This window comes from Platalea leucorodia, assembly GCF_965183815.1.
Source record: "Platalea leucorodia genome assembly, chromosome: 3".
Lineage (NCBI taxonomy): Eukaryota > Metazoa > Chordata > Aves > Pelecaniformes > Threskiornithidae > Platalea > Platalea leucorodia.
In genome coordinates, this window is record NC_138825.1 from 67,162,210 (window position 1) to 67,183,375 (window position 21,166).

Below are 21,166 nucleotides of genomic sequence, written 5' to 3' on the forward strand. Positions count from 1 at the left end.
TAATCCTAGTAGAGTTCAGGTGTGTAGCTCCCCAGACCAAGTTTCATCAAAGCATACGCCAGTACAGGCACATCTGTGGCTCACAGTAAAAGCATTTCATATTGGAGATACATATATAATCTATAAGTATTAAAAGGCTGATTTTAAGCATGTCTACAGTAAGTTAGCACTCAGGAACAGGGGAGTGTAAGCCAGCCTGAGATTTAACAGTCTGAAGCCTGCATAAGATTGGAGTTTATTTGAAATTCAGATTGAGAGAAGCTGATCCAATACTTTTCAACCCCTGTGTTTTATTTCCTAAATAAATTATCACCATACTAATCTAAGTGCTTCCATATAACTGGAGATGTTTGTTTAGTCTTAGGATAGTGTTATACACAGGTAGCCCTACTGGACCCAATTCCGAGTGCTTAAAACTTTCCATTATGTCCAGATTTTTAGGGAAGCAAACTATTTTCAGTGCTGAAGTTTCTGAAATACTTGTCTGGCAGCAGCGATAGCAGGAGTTAGGCTAAATGGTCAGCCTTGCTTTGTGTTGATCATAGCAGTCGTGCAGCTCAGTGGTAAACGTCATCAGCTGCCAAAGCACATGTTCAGGGTTGCCAAACCCAGCAGCCCAACAGCAGCGAGGCTGCCACAGCTCCGTGCCCCCAGAGCTGACCAGTAGTATGTGTCTCCAATAGGCACAGGCATACACATGTCCCCAGCAGCTGCACCCGCACACGTACACAACACCTATGTACATAAATACGCTGCCAGCCACACAGATCAACACAGAAACCATAGCACTCGCACAAGCACCAGTGACCTCATCCTGTTGCCCTCTCTGGCTGATCCGAGTGTTGGTCTGTTAGTGGGGAATATACATGTATACGTACAGTGTGGATCTCTCCAGTAGCTGGGCTTAGGTGCAGTCCACCCAGTCTGGATCCTCAGTCTCCCCAGCTGCTGGCACCTGGACACGGGAGCCCCTTACACACCCCAGCACCCACACATCCCCCCCCCCCCAGCACATGCACACGTGTGTACACACACCCCAGCACGCACACACACATTGTGGATGCCTCCAATAGCTGAGCTTAGCTGGTGAGTCATGCACCCTGTCATGTACCTGGGTCGTTGCTCTCCCTATGTATCTAATGCACAGATAGCCATACACCCCTCCGGCTCCCAAGCCACTTGCCCTGCTGGCACCCAGACACATGGCAGAGAATGAGGAACAGAGCTGAATGAGAAGTTCAGGCTGTGCTGATGAGGTGCAGGGCATGGCCAGACAATGCACTTCTATCTCACTAAGCCTGAAGAGCATTTGATTTTCTGGATCAGATGTAAAATGGAGACCTTGAACACTTACAAAGTACTTTGTAGTTCATTTTTTGTTGTTACTAATCATTATATCCTAGAATTTATCCTAACAAAAGTATCAACCGGTAGAGTTATTTTTCATCTTATCTCTGTTAAAAAGTATCTGTGGTATTAAGAAATATTGAAGAAAGGCTCTTGTGAACAAAGGCTGCTCTTTTCTATTCAAGGTAGCTAAAAACAGGAATAGGAGAATGAGCAATTCTTATGTAGTTTGTCAAACATTTGGGAATCTTCAGGACATAATGTAAGCTCTTCTAGACCTGCCACTTTCCAATAGGCAATTGGTTTTATTTCTGGTAAATCAGCAGCAGAATGCGGTATGTAATCCTAAATGTAGGATTTTATGACATCCTGTGAACCAAAGACATGGTTTATAATAATCCCATACAGTATGACATTCATTTCCCACATTAGAGAGACTTAGAACTACTTTCGTACTTCAGAAAGCTATTAATTAGCAGCAATAGCCAAGCAGAAAGCCTAAGCTATGCCGCATTCACATTCGTATCTCAGTTGACTGTCAGTTACTTCACAATGCATCCACAGTAACGTTATTTTAACAGTATTGTCTTACACAGGTATTTTCCCTGAGATGCGGTTCTGCAGGTGCCTAACTCCTAAGGATAGTGCGCACTTGGCCATACTATCACTGTTTCCTTTAAATATATATATAGTGATACATATAATTATCTTGCTCTAACAGTATCAAGCCACATTGCTGCATAAAGCCGGTGTCCTTTTTCATCTTCCAAAAATATGATCAAATTGTATCTTAAAAATAAGAGCACCTCCAGAATCAAGAACTAAATTTGGGCAACACTTGGCAGCCCAACAGCAGAAGTAGGTGACTGCTGGAGGTACTGCAAGTATAAAGTCCTGAAGGAAGATGAGTCTTGCCTGGGTGAGATGTTTGGATTGGCGCTGGTGAAGTTTCAGAGAAGGATTGGATGGAGATTCTAGTACAGCAGGGTGATATGCTTATCACCCTGAAGGTGCCAGTCATATGTATATGATGTATATGTATATGTGCACCTAACGGTGTAATTTAGGTGATGTTTGTGCAGACTCCTCTAGAGGAATGAAAAGGGAGAATGGTCAATCATGTGAGATCACTTTCTCAGTCAGTCAGACCTCACAGAAGCCTTTCTACACTGAAAATGCACAGAGGAGGCTGAAGAGCAGGTAAACTGAGGCAAAAGAAGGCAACTCCTTCTCTGGTGAAAGCATGTAATTGAATGCAAGCCATGTTACTATTTCTAGAAAATCCTGTCATGGTCCCTAAAAGCAACTTTTGCCAGGGATGCCTGGTAATGTAGGTCCAGTGCTACTATTCCAAGAGAAAGAAGAGGGAGAAGGTCTTTGGGCCATAGAGCTCAGGGAGATATCATTGCAAGTTTTCTCCTGATTACACTTGAGAGATAGAAAGACATGCCAGAAATCGGCATTGGTATAGCAGCTGAGATGTGGCATTATCTACATGAAATTTCTGGGTAGGAGGACCTGTGGTTAGCAAAACTTACACGAGTAAGAGGTGTTCAGTGCCACATCAGATGGAGCCACATAAGGCAGGGAAGTGGCTTCAGAGGGAAAAATGGGGGACCGTTACATGTTTTCCAGAAGGTTCTCAGACTATTCACACTTTCCACAAATCACATTTCTTCATTCCCTAACCGTGAACCTTTCTGTCCTGTCTCCTTGGACATTGCACACTTGCAGCAACGTGGTCATGTGCCTCTCTGCTCTTCTCCTCCTCAGCCTTAAGAATCCTCAGACACTTCTGTAGTATCCAGTCCCTTCGTAGCTCACCAAATAGTCCTCTTTTTACACTCTGCTCCTATCATTTGCCGGGTGCTGGGTGCCTGAAAAGGGTCATGTTATCATCACAAAGAATGGACAGTGAGGTGGGAGGGAGGAGCATTTATCAGCTACATTTTTATACCTCTGCAGGCAGTCCTTGTGTCAGAAGAGACATCACTGATGAAGAATCAGAACAAATGCCTATTTCAAAAGGCCTAAAGGGAGCACAGCGAGGTACACACTGACATCATTCACCAGCATGGTCCCACCTGACATCCTTTGGGTTTGAAAGGCCAGAGCTACCTATTCTGAAATGAAAAACATAGCGACTCTCCTTCTGATGCTGGAGCTACAACAGAGTACTTTTATGCACCAAAGTTGCATTTTGTACCCCCTGCAGACATGCACAAAGTTTGCAGTGACATGAATGGAGTTACAACAACTTTTGAAATTCTTAAAGGGTGCGGTGGCCTGAGCCTGTCACCTCACCAATGCCTTATTTTTTTGTGCACGATTAGGCATTCAATAAGCAGAACACCAGAATTGCTGAGTTTTGTATGAGACACCACTACCCCCCACGTATACACAAAGCCATCGAGTTGTCCTGCTGAAACGCTATGCTTTTGTGCTATGAAACCTGAAAGGCCTCTCACCATACTATTCCACAGAGCTTTACAATGTACGGTATAACATTCCATGCAGTCTTAAAAGAGCATTGACCAAGTTTTGAGATAAATACAATAATTATCATAATTCAAAGCCTGCACTGTACATGGGGCAGGCAGGAAGAAAAGGTCACTGTTGTGAGTACAGAACACCCGTACATCCAGCTCCCCATAAGCAAGAATAAGTGTAGAACAAGAAAGAACTGGCTTCTGTCTGGTGACCTGGTTAGGTACAGAAAATCTTTAAATGCACAGGCAAGAATGATCACTCCCTAACATAAGCAATACTCTAGCTATGAGTAAAAAAGACTCAAGGGCTATCATAGAAAGTTAAACAAAATATTTATAACAAAAAACAAATCTGACCAGATTCTCATCCTAAAAAGAAGGAGTCCCATCCAGAAATCTGGCAGACCAAGGGGTCTTGTCTGCAGTCTTCTCAGAGAGCTTTGCATAACAAGGAGGCTCTGGCTTTTAAGTGACTATTATCAGACTCCATGCTGATCATGGCATCATCTCCATACTGCAGTATCTCAGTACCCTTTTCCAAACCACAGGCAGGCAGAAGTGTCTGGCAAATAAAGCCTAGTCCAGCCCCACATAATAATGAACAAAGAGCAACTGATGCTGGAGAGCTACTTTTTTTCTTTTCTTTCTTGGGAGACTGTGTTGGATTTTTTCTTGTAGTCCCACATTGCAGGGCAGACACGACTTTGCTAAGCAAACGCTGTAGTGACAGCTTTGTAAAGACCATTGCTATAAAGTTTGTTTAAAAAAACAAATCATCACCTCTTCCCAAAAGACAAGGAGACCAGTGGTGTATTGCTCTATGTAAGGCGCATTCTGAGAGTGATGTACCCTCAAATTTAGAGTGCTTTCAACTGCAGAGAAAGCTTTCCAGCAGGAGATGGTATCTAGTCAGCCCCCAGAGATTTGTAGGCAGTTTATAACTTTGCCAATTCAGGCATTTTGTTATTGAGATGGAAAAGGCACATCTTAAATACCAAGACTGCCATCCTGCCAAATTTCAGACCATCTTCTTTTAACGCCTACTTTGCAAGCACTGAAACTTCCTCCCAGGGAAGTGGTCATGGCCCCACGCTTTAGGTGTCCAAGAAGCATTTGGACAACAGTGTTAGATATATGGTTTAACTTCTAGGTTGCCCTGTGTGGAGTCAGGAGTTGGACTTGATAATCCTCATGGGTCCCTTCCAACTGAGGGTACCCTGTGATTGTATGACTGACTTAAGTTTATTTTCTGAAGTAGTCATCAGGGTTTTATAAAGTTGTTTGGTTTTGTTTTTTTTTTTTACTTGAAATAAATTTAAACCCTCAGGTAATTTTAACATAAGGAATATTTGGGGGTAGACATTATATGTGTACAATTTTTTCCAGATATAGAATTACTGGAAAAGGTTTGTGAAATGTTAATTAAATATGCTATCCTTGGGCTGAAGGTGAATCACAATTTCTGATAAACTGGTAACTAAAAGCTGTAAAAACCCAGGAGCATTAGGAAGTCTGAGCTAGTAACAAATTGTTTTGACTGCAGTTGATGTCTTTGTATGCATATAAATAAATAAATGAATAATAGCAGCCCACTGAGATTATAGCAAAAACAGTTAATGCATAATTTTGCATGGAATTAGGAAAATGTCAGTCATAAAAAGGATAACTGGCAAGTGTCCTGCATCAAAGCTTTAGCAAGTTGACAGATGGCTTAGTTAGTTAACATTTTCTTTTACCAGTCTACTGGACCAGTTCCCATGACCCCCATATATGTTAAGAATAAATGTAACTAAAACTATTGCTTCATGTATAGCTTCAACTATAGCTACTGATACAGCTATTGAACTAATCTCCATTCTTTCAAGCAACAGTTTATATTCCTTTTATTGAAGGAGCATAACTTCAAAGAAAGCTCTGTTCTGGGAATATTTAAAGCACCTGTATTTTAAAACTTAGATCTTCCCTCTCTCTCTGCTTACCCAGTAACATAATTATCAGGGCACCAGACACAGTTTATGCCACTGAAAGATTAGATTTACTCTGATGCAGATTATTTTAGTGTGGGTTGAACTTTTCAAACAAAAGTAAGGGAGAAAAATCTATCCCCACTGAAATGCTGTTATCAATTGCCATGATTTCACACCAAGGTCAACCACTTCACCACTACTTCAAGGTGTTACACACTTAACTCCTATCAAATTATTGTGGCATAAAATCCCTAGTTCTGAGAGAGACATCCAGGTTCCCTATACAGTGAACATGCCATGTTGGGTATCAAATGAGGGGATCTGCATAGACTGCTCTCACCAAATTAAAACCAGCAGCTTCATACTGTTCCTGGCCAAACTGGGCTAGTCTGACCAGAATGTCCCTTCAAGCAGTTTATCTGTTCCTGGCCCTGGGAACTGGCCCAGTCTGTCTTATAGCAGAATCTTCCTTTCTCTTCTCTTCTCTTCTCTTCTCTTCTCTTCTCTTCTCTTCTCTTCTCTTCTCTTCTCTTCTCTTCTCTTCTCTTCTCTTCTCTTCTCTTCTCTTCTCTTCTCTTCTCTTCTCTTCTCTTCTCCTCTCCTCTCCTCTCCTCTCCTCTCCTCTCCTCTCCTCTCTTCTCTTCTCTTCTCTTCTCTTCTCTTCTCTTCTCTTTTCTCCTCTCCTCTCCTCTCCTCTCCTCTCCTCTCCTCTCCTCTCCTCTCCTCTCCTCTCCTCTCCTCTCCTCTCCTCTTTTCTCTTCTCTTCCTCCAGCTCGATGGCATCTAAATGTACTTCTCTAGAGATGTCTTGGGGTCCTAGGCAAGTGTCTGCAAGGCAGAAACCATCAATTTTGCCTAGCAACTACCAGCATGAGAGCCACAGGCAAGATGCCTTGACACCAAGGTTGCATGTATAGGCAAGACTGATGCCATTTTATTCTTCATCAACTACAATGTGCAATTGCTACTGGCTCAGACCAAGCAGCAGAAACTAGCCTGGGCCTTTCTGAGCAGGCGCTGAGCCTGCCGTCAGGCTGTGGGAGTCCATAGTCCAGGAACAGTGAGGAGCCAAACTGGAGCGATGGGAACACAAGCTGTTCCACAGGGTGCACGAGGCATGGTCATAGGGACAGTCCCAGGCACTTGCTTAACACAGCAATGTAGACAGTCTTATCTGTACCATGGACACAACGTGGTTTTACTTCAGTGTTGCCACACTACAGTCCAAAGTCTCAGCTGTAATCAAAAATAGCCCATGATAGTAGTATTTTATTAAGTAAGAAAGAACCATCGGCTACACACAGTACAGGGGCTAGCACGACGCTTCCAGTACTTTGCTCCCTTCTTTAACACAGCTTTGTCTGAAAGCAGCATAGTAGAGCATGGCTTCATTGCTTGCTTCAACAAGAGCTGAATGTGAAACATTTTTGCTAATTGGCAGTGGCAGTACATGGGAAATTTCACCAGAGCAATTACACATTGTATTTTAAACAATATTTATAAAAGAAGGGCTGATTTTCTTCCAGGAGAGGATCCAGCAGGCAGGTACAAGAAGATAATTTATTTTCTTGCTTGGAAGTCTGTGGAACCCAGTAGTTTATTATTGCCGTTTCTTTCAAAAGACGTAAGGGTGCCCTTCAACCATACAATATCAGAACTGGAGGAAAATAGCTAGCAAGAATTCACTGTCAATAAAAACTGCAATAAAACCCCTGTTTTGTTACCACCTGCTTATGTTGAATAAAGCTGTTAGCTTCAACAGTGTTCTATGATACTTTTTATTATGCTGAAATTCTATAAAACTTGATCGCTGTTTGATCAAAACAAACAAAACATGTAAGACATGATTGGCACAGAGGAGCATGTTAATATTCTTGGCTATAAAGAAACTTTTTAAAACAGTTTTTTTCTGCATTGTTCTTGTAGTTTTTGAATGTTTGGAGTTGTTCCTTTCATTACTGTTTTCCCCAGCCACGAGCATTTCATTTGTGCTATTTCAGCCCATCTACTAGGGCCAAATTTCATGTTCTCGCTCACCCAAAACTTCCTTTGACTTCAATTCTTTTATTTTATCCTTCCAAATAGGGAACAATAGCCAGTTATTTCCAAAAACTCCTACTGTAAATAAGATTGTGTAACAGTATTACATACACGCACAAACCCAGGCAGCTGGAGGGACTTTCAGGGGTCTCTTTTCTGAAATTTGCTGTCTGTATAGCAGAGAAGGTTGAGGTGGTTGTGAGACAGTTCTTTTAAACTAACTTGGTTTATAGATCAGTATTTTAAAGTAATGCAGAATTAGCTGTGGCTTGTTTTCATAATTCACTACCCTAGCAGGGACATGCATTGTAGAAATACTGATGAAAAGCTGTTAATCTCTTTGGAGCAGTTTGGTGTAATTCTTTAACGTCAAAAGATCCTAAGAGTCAAAACTGGGAATGTAGCTAACGATTTCCTCTCAGTAAAACTGGACTTGCAGACAGCTTTGCAAAACATAATTGATGATATACCTTATATGTTTACAAGCATTTATAAAAATGATAGAATTAGTGTGATTGATAGAAGTATTGCTGTATGGTAGCATTTGAAACTTCATTTAGCAGTCACTGTGCTACCCTTTGATTGCCTTAATTGCATTTTTTAATTACATAAGTAATAACAGTCAGCATTGATTATTTTTAGCCCTTTAAGGTATAGCTGAGTTTTAGATATTTCATAAAGCTCTGCGCCAGGCAGCAGGACAAAAGCACTGCTGAGCTCTCCCCAGGTTCACCCAGGACCCCAGAGCACAGGCTGGAGGGCGAACCATGGCACCTGTGGGCTGCACCGAATGAAGAGCAACCCACCTCCATCGTCTGCGGAGACACATTGTAGAGAACTGCTAGCTCAAAACAACGAGATGCCTCAAACAGCCTTGGTGCTAAAACCGCAATGCAGAGCGACAGTCGGTAGGACCCAGGACCGGCCGGTGCCTGGAGCGAGGGTGAGGGAGGGAGCCCTGTGCAGACAGGGGGGCCTGGCCTCGGCCCCGTCCCCTCGGGCTGTGAAGCCTCTTATTGCCCCCCCCCCCCCCCCCTACTGCCTGGGGGAGGGTCCTGGCATCGCTCCCCTTGGTCTGGCTGCTCGCCCCTCTTAATTCGACTGGTATCTCTGCCACTCCTGGGACTGGGGCGAGAGAAGGTTCCAGAAGTCCAGAGACTGAAATCTGTAAATAGGGACTCTGGCTCTCTCTCGGGGGCTCTCTCCACTGAATACCCCCGTTGGCAGGTCCAGCGCTGGATCCAGGACTGCTGATTCTCCTCTTCTTCCCTCTTTCTCCCTCTCTCTTTTTCACTTCTCCTGAGGTAATTAAGTCATCAAGGTTGATAAATTGTAGTTAAGAGTACTGCACGGCCTACCTTGATTTTCCATAAAGCCGCATAGCTTAGCCGCTTAGCCGGGGTAGGTATAATCGTGAGAGGGTTGGTGGATATCGAATATTTGTACTCCATCTCTGTCTCTATAAAAGCTTTCTACGAAGCTGGTGTTTGTGTACGGACCTTGAGTGTTGGCCCACCTTAATCCACAGCAAGAGGATTTGCGCATCTTGGTCACTCCTCCCCGCTCCTCCCCAGGTGGGACGTGACACACATACACCCTTTTTATGGCCACAGAGAACCTGTCCTGTGCTGTGCTATGCCCTAGACACAGCCTTGCACGGTGCTGGACTGGCATGAGCTACGACAGCACATCCGAGCTCCAGCACCACAGCACCCCAGACCTCAAGATGAGGACTCAAGATTTTGAGGATGTTATTAAAGATCCTAAACTCCCAACTACACTTAGGCAAGAAGATATGAAAAAAGAAACATCTGTCTGCACTTATAAGGAATACGAGATTTGCAAGTGTAATGTGACAAATTCCAAATACCAGCAGTCTTAAATAATTCAAGTTGCCTAGTAATGCCAATTTCCCCCTTTGCCCATCATCTATTGCTAAAGATTATCTCATCCACATCAAAACGGTAGCGAAACCTGTCTGCCCACCACAGTCCCACAACTTAAGTTAAACTAACAAACAGGATTTAAGCCCTGACTTTATATTAAAGTGGCCATGAATGCGTTCTCTTCCATTGACTGTTTGAGACCGGGGAGTAATGAGCTGCCAAGCAGCAGTAAGACACAGCCGAAGCACTGACTTCCGAAGTGCCTACCCCAGACATTTCTGCTGCAAACATGTAAATGAAGCCCCATGGACTCACATCAAGCCTAAAGACTGAATCTGTTCTGCACTGAATTTGGATCTGATGAACACTCAGTTTTCAGAAGACTGAGCCTGAGCGAACAGCAGCAGCAATATCACCCTCTGGAAAATGGAGAAACCACGGTACCAGCCATTGCCCAGGACTCCGGGAGCAATAAGGCATGGATGAGATGAAATGTCTGGAGAATCCCAGAGGCAAGCCATCCCCTGACCTGCAGGAAGCCCTGCTTTCCCTCATCCCCCCCGAGCAGACATTCCTACCAGTATGACTTGTAAGAACTGCTGCAAATATGGAGATCAGTGTGACTCACCCACTTGGCATCTGAAGTTTTGGTCAGAGTCATTGTGAACAACAGCTGTGGTAATTTAAGGTATCATGCCTACTGTGCCAGTGATTACCTACTGCATAGCTAAACTTGCATTCAGGAGTACCCAAACAGCTTGGTTTTAACAGCTTTCCAACCGAGAAACAATAAGCAGCTGAAGGCAAAGCTTCACACCAGGGCAGCTCTTTCCAAAATGACTGTTTGTCTACATCCTTATTTAAATAAGGCACTAGTTCAATAGATATTTTAAGCTAACAAACACTGTTACCAAAATGAAGAAGTCTTCCCCCATAAACCCCTGGTAGCTCATGGCCATCTTTGCACCACCACCTCCCTTTCATCAGCACAAGTATTTGTACGACTGTACGATGAACCGGACAGGAGACCAGCTATGACAGAAAACTGACCATCTTCGCAGTTTTTGGTGGTGTTTGTCCCCTGATCTGGCTTGTATGGCCACAGAGCATTTGTGCTGGCAGGAGGGATGGGGGCAGTGTGGGCAGGAAAATGAGGTAGAAGAGGGGATAGGGACAGCTTCTTTCAGGGTCAGTGGCTTGTTTCTCAACAGCAACCCTAAGTGCTTACGGAGGCTGAGCAACAGAGCATCCAGAAGGGAGCTGCCAGGCAAAGGGCCTGCGTAGGGCTTTTTCTTTAATCAAACAGCGAGAAAAGCAAAGAAGATAATTTTATTCTTTTTAATGACATGAATTAGCATGCAGTTTTGGACCAAAAAACATATTTATCTCGGAAAGCTTTTTGATTCCCTACTAAGCATGGTTTCCACATCACAGTGTCCCTCATAAATGCCCAGTTTTAAGTATTCACCTAGGCTGTATTTGACAACTACATTATTAACATCTTACAATATATCCCTGAATAGTAATATACCTAGTAACAGATATGGTGAAACATAGGAGTAACAAATCTCAAGCAGTTTACTTACTTACATAAAGTTAATATAGTATTTTTAATTAGATCTTGGGTGCTCAGGGAAATGGTTATTCTGGTCTTCCATTGAAAAACAAAAACAAAGTAATTTTAATAGGTTTTCTTGCATTCTGATCACAAATGCTATGATTTTATGGTGTCCATAAATACTTATTTGATTGTGTATGCCTATCTTTATACTACTGCATCCATAAAAGCTTACTAATATATCTGTGTGTGAGTGTATGTATACTGGCTGTGTGCGAGTAAGCCGTCTGTGCTCTCGTTTGGTATGATCCCAGCGATGATGCAAATGAGAAAACAGTGACTGGGAATATCAATGCAACAATATTGTTATGTATTTATGGAAAGAAAAATTATTTCAAAATGGAATTTTCCTGGTATTTCTCAGAGAAAGATGAAATGCAGAATATGGCAACACTGACCGTCTGTCACAGAAGCACCCCTGTGCCATTTGCTGGGTAGAAAAGTCCCTTCATTCCTGGTGTCGTTAAAGCCAGCCAATGTGACTTTGGCGGCGGGGGCGGGGGGGAAGATCTTGGTATACTGCTTATCCTTGACTGCTGAACCATGTATACCAAAGCATGTTTTCTTGTATTTAGCCAGTGTGTATAACTAAATACAAATAACTTGCAATGCGTGTAGCTGTTTGGGATATGCATTTGCTTAAAATTATTAGCATTTTAACAGTGAAATGATGTTTTGACATTGGCACTCTACTTAAGACACGCAGAAGAATTTCACACCTCTTTTGGTGTTGCATTGCTTCAGTCTGACTGTCTGCAACGCAAACAAGACCTACAGTCAGAAAAGATTTATTTATAAAATGCGTAGGTTTAGGAGCCACAGAATGAGTGAACAAAGCTAAATCAGTGAACCTTTACATTTTCTCATGTACACTGTAACCACCTGAGACTGAATCACAAAGCTGATTACTTTTAGCTATTTTAGAAAAGAAGTTTGACTTCATTAATTCACCATACAAGCATAACATGAGCATTATGTGGCTGTTTTGAATGCACTATATCTACCTATCTTCAGCCTGGAGTGAGGTGGTTACTTTCGCTTGAGATCCTCACCCCAGCCCCTCTCCTGGAGAAGGCATTTAAGCCTTAAAGAGGTTAGGCCTTTTCTGACACCGCCTCCCCTCCAAACGACTATCCCACCCCAGTCTGTAATGGTTGACAGCCTGAAGGTGTAAAGCATATTCCCAAATCCCTGCTCAGCCTAATCTGAAGCAGGGATTTAAGAGTCGTATTCATGTATCCTATGTGCTAACCAAAAGGCTTTGGGGCAACTCAAAGTGAATCTTTCAAACTGAAGAGTTCCTCTTTATATAAATAATTCAGAAGTCCTCAAAAGCGTAGATTACAGCAACCAACTGGCATGCGGGCTCACTAATTGATTGATAGACTGTCTAAGGATACAATCTCAGTCTACTCTTACACTGGGAAACTTAATCCATTGTCACTAGAACAAATGGTTATACGTATATAGGTCTTATGTGTTTGGGGGTTGGTTGTTTGGTGTTTTTTTCAAGGCACCATAAATTAGCATAGCTGAAAAAATGGCAAAAAGCAAGATGAAACGGTCCTCTGACGTGGGCTTGTGAATTCTTTTACTTATGTCATGGTTACACTGTCACAACAAAAACAGCAATGGGAGCTTACAGATGTTCAAACTCTCTACTTCCCTATTTCCGTCTTGCAGATAGAGATCATTGATTATCTTTCCATTCGTGGCTTCAGCTAAAGTTCTTATATCAGATGTGTTTACATGACTTCTTCAACTGGATGTGATAAGGAGACAGTAACACACAGGCAGTGGGCAGTAATGACCAGTGTGGTACAGTAATATTCTGAACTGTAAGGCTACAACCTAAAGAAATGGGCTGTGTATGCCCTGACCATCAATGAACTAAATAAATGCAATTGCCCTGTGGGGACATTGCATCAGTAATGCATTACTTAGTTCATCCTTTAGAACACCCTGTACATAAAGAGTTTGCACCAATGGATGCCAAATCAGTTAAACTCCTGCTTCTAATATATATAAAACAGGCCCATGAGACAGCCTGGTTTGTTTTTACCATCTAGCTCAATCATACCCATCTCACCTGGCTTCATATGCCAACACAATTCCTTAACACAAAAATCTATGACTGACTGGATCTGTCATTATGAATTAATAGTACAAAACCAAAAGTGTGCACCGTGAAATGTGTTAAAACTTAATTATTCATCTCCGTACTCATGTGATGGATAAACTGGAGGAGGAGTGCTGTCAGTGGTTAGTAACCATATAATTCAGCAATCCTCAGTCATGCTAAGGTAGCAATCCAGAAGTGCTAGGCAGCGGCGTGCGTTGCTTAGTAGTGGTGCTCTGCTCTTTGACTCGGTGATACTTAAAAGAAATCAGTATCTGCTACCGGGGAGGTGCGTGAGTCCTTCTGCCCAGGGGTGTCCTGCCCAGCTCGCTGGGGAGGAAGGAAGGGCTAGCGAAGGAGAGACGGGCCATGCCCCCAGCCACCCCATGGCAGCTGTCTGTCTTCAGCATGAGCCAAACAAAACCCAGAGGTGTCTATGCCTGAGCTAGTCAGGCCTGGTTCCCGTGTTTTAAACACATTCACTTGCTTTACTCTTTCAAAGTGCTGATGAGCTGTGAGCATCCTACGAATTATTCATAAAGTGTAGCATGCTCTAGTTTTCCCAGTTATGCAGTGACCACCTGAAAAGGGACTTCTGGACAGGTTCTCACTGGCTGCCCAAAACTGATTGCGTGCGGTCGCTTGTCTTTACTGGTGAGGGCTGTTTGTTCAGTTTCAGGGTTTTCTTGCATGTCTTCCCAGTAGCTCTCACTCCTCTATCTGGCTGATTCATCCAACTGATCAAATGCCAAGACAATTCAAAGACTTTGTTCTTGTTTCTTTGCTGCCTGGTAAACATTTCTGGATCGAGCAAGTAGCTCTTTTTGAGGTTGATTGGCTATCTCAGACGTGTCCATACCTGATGATGCTACCTTTCATAGACACTAGCAAAGACCCTTCTCAGTGAGAGGTCAAATCCTGACTTGGGGCATGATTGAGTCACTGTGTGAAAAAATCTTGCACTGATGTGAGACTTGTTTAAAAGAGATGCGCAATTGTTTCTTGCACTCCCTGTGAATGTGGAAGGACCATGCAAGTAAGGAGTTCTGAGGGACAAATCCTACATGTTTTTTCCACTTTAAAATGTATACCAACCGTACTGGTGTGTTGCTTCATTGTTTAAATATGGCTGAAAAGATCTTACTTTGAGTGCAGAGTGTAATACATAATAGCAATTAAAGCATGCAAAAAAACATTCGAGTGATATGTTTTATAGCGTCTCTTGTGTATTGAACCCATAAGTGCTGTGTAGATCACACTTGCTGGGAAAACCACGTAAATGCCGTGTATCACGTGGTTCCACATGGGAACCCCAACTTATGTCATATGGCAGCTATGCAGACTCACTTAAGGATATGCAACACTTTCTACATGTTACTTAGGCTAAAAAGTTTTCTATACCCATCCCTTAGGAACAACAGAGAGCAGCTTTGTCAAACATTAGCACCTTTGAGGATCTGCCAGCTGAACCACTTATAAATCTCCACCAACCCTTTTTCATGAGAATAGACTTGGTAAGCCCTTATTTTCAGCTACCCTTAACCATTTTTTGTAAGCTCACTACAACTATCCGCCGGTTCAGCTCTCTGAACTGATTCATGATTCTAAATCAAGAGTGGAGCAAGCAAATAATTGCACCCATCCTTCTCAGTAATTAATGGATTAGCCTCGTTATTATGCATATTCTACACCTTGTTAGCATGAGTCTTATTCACCAGGAAAGCTTGAATGGGCTTTGAATGGGAGCAAGAGTAACCTTGTAAGAAGCAGTCAAGTAAAATGATTTGAGGGAAAGGAGATGGTTTCATTTCCCAATTTTTTTGGAGGTGGAATAGTTGCTACTCACAGTTTGGGTTTCTGGCCTAACTTTACAAATCAATGCTCCATTAAGACAGAAATCTTCATAGTTATAATGCATTGTTTACCTCTACGCTTGCTAGATCAATCTAGGGATACGGTTCCACCATCTATTTTTACCCAGTTGCCCGGGGAGTTGGTTAAAGGCACTGAGCCATCCAAACCCCACCCATACCAAAAAAATGACATTTTCAGCTTAGCCTGAACTGCTGATTGCATGATCACATGGACAGCTGCAAAGAGGGCTGAATTATGACTGCTGGGATTTAGGCTACTGTGGAATGGCACTGCAGGGCTTAAGTGTCAGAGGGCTCTGCACTGCTCAGTGACATGAGCTGGAGTCCTTTGCTAAGCCAACAGTGACATGATCAAAAGTACTGACAGTCCTGGTGAGAAATTTGTACTTCTGTTCTGGGCAAAAAAGAAAAGTCAGTGTGATATCACTTACAAGAAGAAATTACTTTTTTTCTTTAGTTTTCTGGAGCAGTCCCTGTGTTGTACTGAAGACCTTCAGCCTAATTGCTTTCTTTGTGGTATATGAGATTTCACTTTTGTGATTCACGAATTTTTAACCTTTACTTGATTTTTTTTCCTGTTCTCAATATCCAGTACGCTTGTATTTTTAATTTAACACAGTTTTCTTAAAGTTGAATATAAAAGGCTTTGATCTTACAGGGGCTTCATTTCCAGAAGTTGTGTTTTTAAAAAAAATAAAGCAATTTTCTTGTATAGCTAAATGTATTATTTCATGGCTTGTGCACTGTTGCCAGTGATAGCAAGGACAGTCTCACATCAGTACGAGTATTAAATCACCTTAAAACACAGTCAAATTAACTTTCTTTTCTTCCTTTCAAATTACCAAATAACTTGTACAGCTGTAACAGAGAGGAGAACTTGGTACTTGGGTTGAATCTTGTTGCTGAAGTGGGACAGCTCATTTTTCCAGTAGCACTGTAGATAGTACAGATTAAAATATTTTTAAAGTTCATATAGTAAAAACTTGGATACTAGAAACTACATATTTAATCATAAGCAAACGTATTAAGGAAAGAGTTGATTTTTTGTAATATTCTTCAGAGTTAATTCCTGCAGCAGAGGAACTTGTCTGCTTGATAAGGTCAATAGATGGACATATTCCTCTTGATATTCCCCTTAACTCTGATCAAGGATTAGAAGGACTGTCTGGCTTGTACATCTTTATCTACGGTTGAGTACAGATTGTGCATGTTTTCTTCCTAAATCTTCTTATGTAGCCTTACTCTTAGGTGATACGGGGTTTCTCTTGCATCTGCATGTATATTTGTATGTCTCCTGATCTTGTAGCTGAGTCTTACTCTACAATAACATGGAAATGAGAACTGAAATGTGCACCTTGAGATTTGCTCCTACATTGGTATTTGAATTTTCTTTCATTCAGCCATTTCTGTGAGCATTCAGTGCAATGCTTCGTGCTACTGTGTGCCCGATAAATGTCAGCAATAAGTTGTTTGCATTTTCTTGGAGGGGGGAGGCAGAGGTGCTCTCTTGGACTATTTCCCTATATATTATTGAAAAGGTTTGTGGACAACTGATATTCTTTTCATGATAACTCAGCACTGGATCCAAGATGACATATTCTGCCTTCTATAAAGTTGCTTGAATATCTTTTAAATTATTTTAAAAATAGGTTGGTAGTAAGTGGAAAGAAAAAAATAGTCTCTGTAATGCATACAAAGTTAAAAACAAAATACGATAGCGTCAAAAAGATGCACACAGGATACTTTGCTTATATCTTTGGTAAGCATCAACTCCTACTCATCACACTTGCACCTTTGAGACCTGGCCCTGTATAAAATGCACCATGTAGCTGCGATGTATAGATGTGCACGCATCACATTCCTCACTCTTGTACTAAAATGTACTAAAATTAACCTTAATTCTGACCCCAGTGACATCCACATAGAGGCCTGTTAAAGGCTGATGTATTTGTAATCTGTGATGCCATAGATGGTTTCTCACAAGTCAACATGTAAAGTAGATATAATAACTCACTTTTCCTGTCTAAAATGTTTTGACATATGGGTTTATTCATTTAGAAGTGTCACTTCAAGTTGATGGTAGCTCATTATATCTTCTTGTAAAACAAGCTGCATGGTAAATTAGTGCATGCGCAGTATGGATCTCCTGCCAGCACAGGCGTGCTGGTCAGGAACCTCATCTCTCGCTATTGTTTAACCAACTACATCGGCAGAAATCTGTGCCACAGATAGGTCTTTAGCCTGATCTGATTAAAATCCAAGATTTTCATCCTTCAGTCTTGAAGGATTTTACAGTACAAGCAAGTGTTGTCCTGACTCATCCTAAGGAAAATTAATTTTCATTAATTTCATTACTTCACTAACCAGGGCTAGTTAAGTCCTAATGATAGACATTCACCCTGGGTGTTTGAAGAAACGTCTCCCAGTGATCAGCTGTATTTATTAGCAAACAAGGATCACTCACAATTAGAACTGCTCTGAACTTGACTTGGAAGTTATGCTGCAAATTGCTAAAATACTGTCTGTCTTGAAAATGTTGCCACTGTTAGGTTTTTGTTGCTCTGACTTTTAAGAGTTGATTCAAAAATAGAAATATTCACGTGTTTTACCACACTGAGCACAGGGAACCCTTCACTGCATAGTCTTTTGATGCTACTGTAATAAATAGAATCGTTAATGAAGACAAATATCAGCATCCATGTTCAGGCTTTCTCGTTGCCTCCATAATGCTGCTAGAAGACTAGTGTGCTCTTTTCCTAACTCCTTTTTCTATACCGTATGCAAGTAGGTGAAATCACTTTTGAGAAGCGTTTCAAAGTATTTGTGTGTAGTGATCCTTAATACAGATAATCTGATTTTTTTCAAACAGCCTCTAAACTGTCATCACTTCCTTCCCCCTAAAGTGTACAGCCTGCATTTTCATGTGCAAAGGGACGTTTTGGCGTGGAGTCAGCTGCACAGGGCTAACTGTGCCTATTGTTGTGCACGGCTGTAGTTCGCCTGACACTTTCTGAAACCTTGGTATCCGCATGTCTGCGTTAGCAGGACTGTTCTGGGATGCTAGCCTTCTTACAGGATGAAGCAGTGACCTTTCCACCATTTTAATGTATCTCTCTGCTTTGACACTGCTGGTTGATAAGGCAAGTGTCTTTCTGCTTTGCATCCGGTTTTATCTTTCAAGTTTTTGGAGCCTTTTTTTTTTTTTTTTTGCCCTACTCTTTGCAAGGAAGTAAGAAGTGTGACAGGAAGGTGTGATTTTTAATTTACACCAGAGTTCTCAACAAATAATGACTTTTCACACCCTGTTATTGCTGCTTAGCCTGGGGGTGGAGTTGTATGGCTACTGTTGTCATATCAAATTAAATCCAGTCACGTAATTCTGAAAGACATTCCTCTTAAACTTAACCCTTTTAAGTTGTTGAAGTCTACTGGCACAAGAGCATAAGCTGAAGTGCATCTATTTTGGGGGTCTCTGTCGTCGAAGGATGAAAACAGACATGTTTTTATTCAAGGATGGTGCAAATTTTTTTGTAGTGCAGCGGACCAGATCCTGCTGAGGTTTGCGCGGGTGAATCCTCGCGTTGGCCTGGAGTTCACTGCAGGCTCGGGGGACGTGCGTGGATGTGTTTTAAGCAAGGAAACGTTTGGCCAACGACGCCGGACACTCGTGTTCTCATCTGCAATACTTGCTTGAGTCGTTTCCTCTAATGTTTGCTGTGGATTGCAAGCATACTCATGGAGCGCTCGGCCCTCCTTTACGTAGTAGAGCTAAAACACATTAATAAGAAAATCACCCTCGGAGAGAGCTTTCAGCTGTCGAGGAGTTGGCAGAGCAGGACAAGCTTTGTCTTTATAAGTAATGTCCTCTTGAGGAGGCTGCTGTTGATTTGGGGATGCGACGTACCCCCCTCGCGATTCAAGCCCGGCCTTCGGGGCAGGGGCAGACGGTGCCTGCGGGCTTCCCCCGGGGGTCGGGGTCCGCGCCCCGGCCCCGCCGCCCCCCCCAGCCCCCGCAGCCCCGGGGCGCGTCTCCCCGCCGCATCTTCCCAGGGAGGGCTGGAGCCTGAAGGGTGGGACCAGCAAGTAACAGGAGGAGTAGCCCTCTCCTCTCCATTTTCCAGGAGCTTTATTGCCCCTAATTGTTGGTAATTGAGGGTTAAGTATTTGCTTGAGTACCTGCTTGGTGGTGTGGAGAGGGTTAAGGCGCTTGATTTACTATAGACGTGTACGTGACAGACTCTTATCTGATGGTGGTGGTTTGGTGTTTTTTTTCTTTCTGTCAAATGTCAGCCATTTCCTGATGAGCGTGGTGGTGGTGAATTTCACACCTTTTTTCTTCTCTGTGTGGAAACCTGGGTGTTAATGGTACTGGAGCAGGTCGGGTTTTATAAGGAATGAGGCTGTCTCTTAGAACAGAGGGAAAGCAGGGAAGAGAGAGGAGGTGAAGAAAGGCATCCAAAGAAACTGTCACTTGCAACAGGCATTAGTTGGATTATTTTGCACTATTTTTATTCACAGCATGTAAGTGTAACATTATTTGCTAAGTGCATTTTTTCCTATGAAATGTTGGAGTTCAGTTTAGAGTTCAGCATAAAAATAATCCTTTCTCTTCATTTCATAGTGAAATTTAGCATTGCAACACCTGAAGATGGAAAATTGGTCGGTTGATCAAGTCTGCAACTGGTTGAGACAGAGAAATTTAGGAGAACTAGTTCCTAAGTTTCGTGGTAAGCATTTGTGTTGTTTGTGTGGGGTTTGTTTAGTATTTCGTTCTGTGCCTTTAACTGGCACTGCCTACCTTGTTTTGGGGCATGTGTGTATATGTTAACTTCAGACTTTTATAGAAATTTATTAGGGTGAGAACCGACATAGATCTGATAAATCAAAATAAATGTGCAGATTTATTACGAAGTCTCTGAGAAATGCTGGGGGGATGAGATTAAGCATGTATATAAATAGATACACCTTCTCAAATCAGAGCTGGCAGTTTAAAAGGCTTGACAGGGCCTATTTTATATTGTATAAATCTTTTGAAATAATGCAACTGTAGCGTGTAAACGTTTTATGTCTGAGTATATAAACACTCTACAAAAGAGTCCATGAGAAACTGTTATGTGAACAGGCTGTTCGTTGTGTGCTCTCTTAAAAAGCTTGTGTTCCTTCATTAATGAAGTAACAGTCTGCTGCATTCTAAGCAAGGCCTGATTTAAAGCATTAAAATAGTCAGCTTGCTGCTTCTGTATGTTTCAGACTTGGCTTTTTGTCAGGGGAAGGTACCTGGCCAGTGACTAGGACTCCTAGCACTGCTTGGGAAAGAACAGTAGCTAAAACACCATCTTTTTAGCAGTTGAAGACGACCATCAGCAGTAGAGAGCATCCTTGTCTTTGATCTGTCCTCCATCCTCACGTTTTTAAGCATATAGAATGTTACTGTAACTGTAAAGTTATTTTACAGTAGTTCTTTAATCCTCTTCAATCTGCAGAAGAAGAAGTAAGTGGAGCAGCTCTTCTGGCTCTTAATGATCGTATGGTGCAGCAGCTGGTGAAGAAGATTGGGCACCAGGCAGTGCTGTTGGACCTGATTAATAAATACCAGCAACAAAAAAGTGGGCTAGAACCCCTTACATACTGTTGTGAAATGGCTTCTCCAAAATTGCCAGAAGTAATCAGTGGGTGAGTTTGTACGTGGCACAGAAAATATCAGTCTGGGTATAGTTGTATCCTTTTCATAGCATTTTAAAACTGGTGTTTGCTAGCTCTACAGCTGTGAGTTGTAACTGGTTTTTGTACTTTGAATATCTCTAACAACATGTGAAATGCAAAATA

At 42.2% G+C, this 21,166-nt stretch overlaps 1 protein-coding gene across 1 annotated transcript in view; it reads left to right on the plus strand.

Moving 5' to 3' along the window:
* Positions 1–19,988: 19,988 nt before the first annotated feature.
* The window catches only part of SAMD3 (sterile alpha motif domain containing 3), a gene marked incomplete at both ends in the record, with an annotated part of 41,504 nt that continues 40,326 nt past the window's right edge, over positions 19,989–21,166 (plus strand). Inside the window, 2 exons of the mRNA XM_082305471.1 lie at positions 19,989–20,067; positions 20,824–21,013. Coding sequence (XP_082161597.1) covers positions 19,989–20,067; positions 20,824–21,013 — 269 coding nt within the window. The remainder of the gene's footprint in view (positions 20,068–20,823; positions 21,014–21,166) is intronic.